General features: G+C 37.0%; 1 protein-coding gene across 1 annotated transcript in view; it reads left to right on the forward strand.

Annotated features, from left to right (window-relative positions):
* CFAP47 (cilia and flagella associated protein 47) overlaps nt 1–6,438 on the forward strand; it is a 492,482-nt gene that overhangs the window by 328,573 nt on the left and 157,471 nt on the right. The window contains 1 exon segment of the mRNA XM_077760783.1: nt 905–1,036. Coding sequence (XP_077616909.1) covers nt 905–1,036 — 132 coding nt within the window.

Below are 6,438 nucleotides of genomic sequence, written 5' to 3' on the forward strand. Positions count from 1 at the left end.
AAGCAGCAGAGAGTATTAAAGGGAGACAGGGAGAGAGAGAATCGTACGCAGGCTTCATACTCAGCACAGAGCCCAGTGCACGACTCAGTTCCATGACGCTGGGATCATGAACTGAGCCAAAATAGAGTCAGAAGCTCAGCCAACCTAGCCACCAAGGCACGCAAAGTGTGCTTTCTAAACAGTTTTATTTTGGTTTTTTTTTTTTTTTAATGTTTTTATTTTTATTTCTAGGAGAGAGAGAGAGAGACAGCGTGAGCAGGGGAAGATCAGAGAGAGAGAGGGAGTCACAGACTCTGAAACAGGCTTCAGGCTCTGGGCTGGCAGTCAGCACAGAGCCCTACGCGGGGCTCGAACCCGAGAACCGCGAGATCATGACCTAAGCGAAAGTCGGACGCTTAACTGACTAAGCCACCCAGGCACCCCGGTTTTATTGTGCTTTAATTGACATACAATAATCTTTGAATCTTCAGAGTACATAGTTTGAGTTTTAACACATGCATACAGACATGAGTCCATTGTTACGAATCAGATAGTGAATATATACACCCCAAAAAGTCTCCTTGTGTCCACTTGTAATCCTTTTGCCCTTTTCTCCACATTTGCCAAGTTACCCTTGTCCTAGGCGATCATTTCTCTGTTTTCTGTAACTATAGATGTGTTCGATACCATCGTATATAAATGAAATCTTTCAGTGTAGCCCTTTTGGAGGATTTTTTTTTTACACAACATAATTAGTTTAAGGTTCTGTACCACCTCAGGTTTGAATCAGATGGTAACACCCACAATTTGTGTTTGGCTTTATGTTCTTTAGTTTCAAGCTAAAGCATCTTTAATACCTACAATTGACTGTCATTTTAGGAAAAGACTTCCTTTTTAATTTGGATCTTCTACGTATGTATTGTAGGTGTAATCTCATTTTCTGTTAAAAGAAGACAAGTGAATGAGTCTCAGGAAGACTCAGATCAAGAAGACGATTGTGTATCCTTTCAGAAATCGGTATCAGAAGTCTCCTCCCATCTTGATGAGAAAGACTCAGGTAAACTTATGATTAAGGAGATTTTCATGATCACTTTTCAATCATTCATTTTTAAATAAATAAATACGTTCCTTTCCAAATTTTTATACACAGGTATGTTGCGTATACCTGAAAGAATTTTGTTGTATTAGTTCAGGATTACCTTTACATAATTTACTTTCTAGATTTGTACAGCTGTTAACATTGACAAGATTATAATGCTTCGCTTGTAGGCTGCCTACTCTTTCTTAAGTGAACCACTTTATATGTATTTCTTATTAAACCAAAAAGTTACAGTATATATCTGACAAAATGTTCATGAGTACTTTATTTTAAGAATGTAGCATGCTTTTCTTCAACCCAGCAGGTGATAGCAACCGTCCTCATGTGTGGAAGAAAATCACTGCCATTCCTTTTCCTTCCAGTGTTCTGAAGCTTTATTTGACTGTTGTTTATCATCCTCTCTTTTTAGTAGAAATTCAAAGGAAATTGAGATAGTGGGAAAGGGACAGGGCAGATTCCCTGGAGAATGGGTGACTGAATTCTCTTAAGGGTGAGTAGCAGGGACTTAAGAGGGCGTTAGAGAATGAGTCAACAAGAGCAGAGCTGGGGAGACAATGAGGTACATCAAGGAAGCCCTCTTTATTGAATGGCTTTGTGCTTAGTCGGATTCTTCAGTAAAACAGACCCCACCATAATATCATGTAATGTAATGTAGTATAAATGGGCACATACATACACACATACATATATGTATGTGTACATGTGGAGAGACACAGAGACAGAGAGAGATGGAGATTTTAAGGATTGGCTGACATGATTGTGGGGATTGACAAGCCGAAACTCTGTAGGTCAAGCAAGCAGGGCAGAGAAGGAGGTTAAGAGTTGCTCCTGCAATCTTGGGTCCAAATTCCCCAGGTGCGCCAGGCAGGCTGCAAGGTCACGCAGGTTTTCTGTTTCAGGCTAGACTAAGAATTGCTGCTTCTTCAGGTAACCTCAGATATTTTTTCTTAGCTTGGAACTTCACAAAATTTTACAAATACTTGTGGATATTTGCCTCCTACTCTCTGCATTTTGTGAAAAGCAATCTTCATCATTTTATTGCTCGGATGAGGCCTGAGGAAACGTTTTAATACGAAAATTCACTATCTTATAGAGAAATCACTTCTAGAAATAAGTTTAATGTAAAATTAACAAAATAAATGGGGCTTAATAAGCCACCTCCCAGGGCAGCGAATTCCAGACAATTGAGCAAATAGTTGCATTTGATAGCAGTGAAATAGACATGAATTTATGGAACTGAAAAATGCAGATGGATGGAAGTGATAGATAAGATAGGTAGATAGACTAGATATAGTTATATAGTTATATAGTTATAGATAGATAGATAGATAGATAGGTTAAAGTATTCTGGATACCTGAATATGATGGCTTCATTCATTATCCTGCATTAATGCTCTCATCCATGATATTGCCTGCCACTGGAAAGATACTCATAGTTGTCTGTGTACTTCCCTTACACGTAGTGCTTATACAGTACATTCTGTTTGGGGTGACACTTCTCAAATCCTATTGTTATTCTGCTAAGCAGGGGTGAGTTATATATGTAATACAAAGTGTGTTATTTATTTATTTAAGAGAAAGAAGGAGGGTATGAGCAGGAGAGAGGGTCACAGAGAGACCAAGAGGGAGAGAATCTTAAGCAGGCATTGTGCTCTGACAGAATCCGATATAGGACTCAATTTCCTGACCTTGGGATCATGACCTGAACCAAAATAGAGTCAGACGCTCAGCCAGATGAGTGACCCAGGCACCCAAAGTGTGCTTTGTAAACAGTTCTTTGTGGTTTAATTGACATACAATAAGCTATGTATCTTTAAAGTACATAGTTTGAGTTTTAATACATGCATGCAGCCATGAATCCATTGTCACAAATCAGATAGTGAATATATACACCAAAAAGTCTCCTTGTGTCCAGTTGTGATCCTTTGGCCCACCCCTCCCCTCTTGCTACAAGTTGCCATCAATCATTTGTCTGTACTCTGTCACTATATATGCATTCAGTAGCATTGTATGTAAATGAAATCTTACAGTGTAGCCCGTTGGGAATTTCTTTTTTACACAACATAATAAGTGTAAGGTTCATTCACACAGTGTGTGTATCAATAGTTGATTCCTTTTATTACTGAATCGTCGTCCAAGGAATGGATAACCACAGTTTATCTATTTCCCTTTTGATGGACATTTGGGTTTTTCCACTTTTTTGGTAGTTATAAATAAACCTGATATGAGCATTTATGTATGAATCTGTGTGGGGGCATACACTTTCATTCATCTTGAGTAAATCACTTATATGCGGGATGCCTGGATAGTATGGTAGTTGAATTTATAATATTTAAAGAAGTAACTGCCAACAGTATCTCAACAAAATTGTCTATTTTCATTCCACTTGCACTGCCTGAAAGTTCCAGTTTCTCTGTATCCTTCACCACACGTTATAGGATTTGCCATTGCAATTCTATCCATTTCCCTCTTTGTGTTACTCAGGTACAGTGTGGATTAAATCTACATTTCTGTAAAGAATAGTAATGTGGAACATCTTTTCCTGTGCTTCTTTGTCATCTCTATGTCTTCTTCTGAAATGCTTTTTCTAACCTTTCGCCCAACCTCCCCCTCCATTGGGTTGTTTCGTTTTTTAATTGCTGAATATTTACACTTTTTAATTATCTTCTGGATACATGGGTTTTTTTTTTTTTTTTGATTGTGCTTTAAAAATNATTGAAAAAGAGCAGTTTTTATTTCTTTTCTGGCTTTATTGAGGTATAATTGACAAGTAAAAAGTATACACATTTAAGATGCACAGTGTGACGATTTGGTACATGTGTACATTGTGAAGTGGTTATAGAAGTTTTCAGTTATAATGAAATGCAGTTTATCATGTTTTTCTTATATGAATCAGGAAGAAACATGTGGCCTTAATGGCAGTCTAGATTATTGCTGCTTCAACATTTTGCCCCAGTAATGAAAGCGTAGGTTCTTGCTAAAACTAAAACGTAATCAGCCATCCTTTACAACAGAAATCTGAACCCGGTAGATTTTATTAATCCTTCGTGTTGTCTGTAGTGTCTTCAGTTATAGACATTTCAAAAAGGTGTTATAGAAAGAACAAAGAGCATAAGACCACAAAAAAGAAGATGGAGCCTTGAGCACTAGACTACTATGCATTTTATCATAAAAATAAAGAGCTTATAAGAAATAGAAGACAAGAGCTGTATTATACATAGGATAAAAGCAGATATGGCCACAGCACTAGGTTTCTTTCTCCCTGTTCTTCATTAGCCACCAAATTTTGCTTTTCCACTTTGCCTTTTGGGCCCCCAAGAGAGAAAATAAAACAAAAGAAAATGAGCTAGAAGTGTGGTTAAAATGAAGTAAGAAAAAAAGAGAGAGAAGGAAGAGGGAAAGCATAGATTTCCTCATGCTTTCATCCTTAGTCTTGCCACTCAGACTTTATAGAGTAATATGTTAGAGAAACAGAACGATTAAAATTCATTCAGTCATGTGGGGTGTAATGTGCATAGACCAAATATGTATGAAAACACTTCTCGACAGAATCCATGTGCCTCCAAGAAGTTCAGAGGTTGATGAAAGCCCAGCCGTACAGAAAGTTTCCTTCAGCACAGTATTCCTCATTAGCCATGGGGAGTGGTGAAGCATGAAGCCATTGAAGGAAGAGTGTGGGTGTGGGGGAACCAAGTACAAAGAGGTCAAAGGTTTAACTGTTGCCATGGAACTTGTTTTGGGATGTTTTCTAAGGGGTGAAATCGGTGAGATAAGCAGTGAGCACGATCTGAAACCTATTACTTTAGGTCAAAATAAACGTTTTGCAAGTATGTGACTGACTTTGCTATTTTCCCACGCAAAAGCCCATTTATTGTGTGGTCATTTGGTGATATGTAGGCATGACTTAATATGCCATTTTCCATATGCCATGTCTGGTAAACGCATATGCCGTTGTCACTTACTACCTATGTGACCTGGAGCGTGTTACCCAACCTTCTCTACAGCCCCACTATTGAACTTGAAAATGAGTCTCATGTGAGGCATCTGGGTGGCTCAGTGGGTTGGGCAACCGACTTCACTCAGGTTATGATCGCACAGATCGTGATTTCGAGCCCCATGTCTGGCTCTGTGCTGACAGCTCAGAGCCTAGAGCCTGCTTTTTTGTCTCTTTCTCTCTCTGTCCCTTTCCCACTCACATTCTGTCTCTCTATCTCTTTCTCAAAATAAATAAACATTAAAATTGTTTTTAAATAGATGATGAATCTAATGAGCAAATCAACTTATATATTCATTAAAGGGTTCAATAGGTAATGAGTGGGAGGCATTTAGCACATGCCTAACACAGAGTAAGCATCCAGTAAATGTTTTTACATTCTTTTCAAAGGACTAACCATTGATCCCAAATTGCATTGCTCAGGCTTTAAACTTGAGTCTGATACTGACATTTTACAAGATAGTATGAAATTAGGCAAGAAGAATTCCTATGAAAACCAAACTATTTACTTCGAAATGTTGGTTTGACTATTTAAAATACATTCTGATAATCAATCCCATGGAATGTTTAGCAGAGAAAAAATACTCCATTTGTCTAAATAAAAGCTGGAGCTATTCAAAATGTAATTATCATAATTATGATTGCTATTAGATTTTTTTTTCGTAACACTCATTTCAGACTAACTGAAGACCTCCATTAGGTCAACGATGCTATATCTTAAGAGAGTTGTTCTGTACACTTATTTCTGTTATACCTATAGGTTTTCAAAGCAGTCTTATAGTTTTCCTATCACTCTTTTATTCTGAAGCACCAACAATCATGCTTTTACGTACTTTTGTTCCATTTGGATTGTCTGGCCTTCGCCAGAATGGAGGAATATAGGGAGCAATGTAATGCTCCCTACGTATATTTCATAGGTACCTAGTATGAAAAAATATATTATCATCTTTTGAAACACATTTTTTCATAATCATTATTTTCTGCATTTGGTTTTAAGGCTCTTTGCTGATAGTTACTGAGTCTAATGTTACTCCTTGTAATAAGTTTATAAGAATTTGACTCTTTGTTTCTTCTACCTTAGCTTATTCATACTCAGCAATAAAAGTATAGTTTAAAAATGTAAGTGTTTCGGAATAAAGTTAAAATTAAATTCCCAAAAAGAAAGATTTTTCCTGTAAAATCTGTGTATAAATGAGTAGCATAATTCTGTGATACATTGTTTTAAATTGTTCTTTCAATTAAAACATAAGCGACTAAAATAGACCTATAATTCCAGAGTTCTCTTCACTTATTTCTAAGTTTTAAGATAAATACTTAATTTCTCATGTTGGTATATAACATATGGTCTTGTTATAGTTATGTAGGG

The sequence above is a fragment of the Crocuta crocuta genome, unplaced genomic scaffold, assembly GCF_008692635.1.
Source record: "Crocuta crocuta isolate KB4526 unplaced genomic scaffold, BGI_CrCroc_1.0 scaffold696, whole genome shotgun sequence".
Classification (NCBI taxonomy): domain Eukaryota; kingdom Metazoa; phylum Chordata; class Mammalia; order Carnivora; family Hyaenidae; genus Crocuta; species Crocuta crocuta.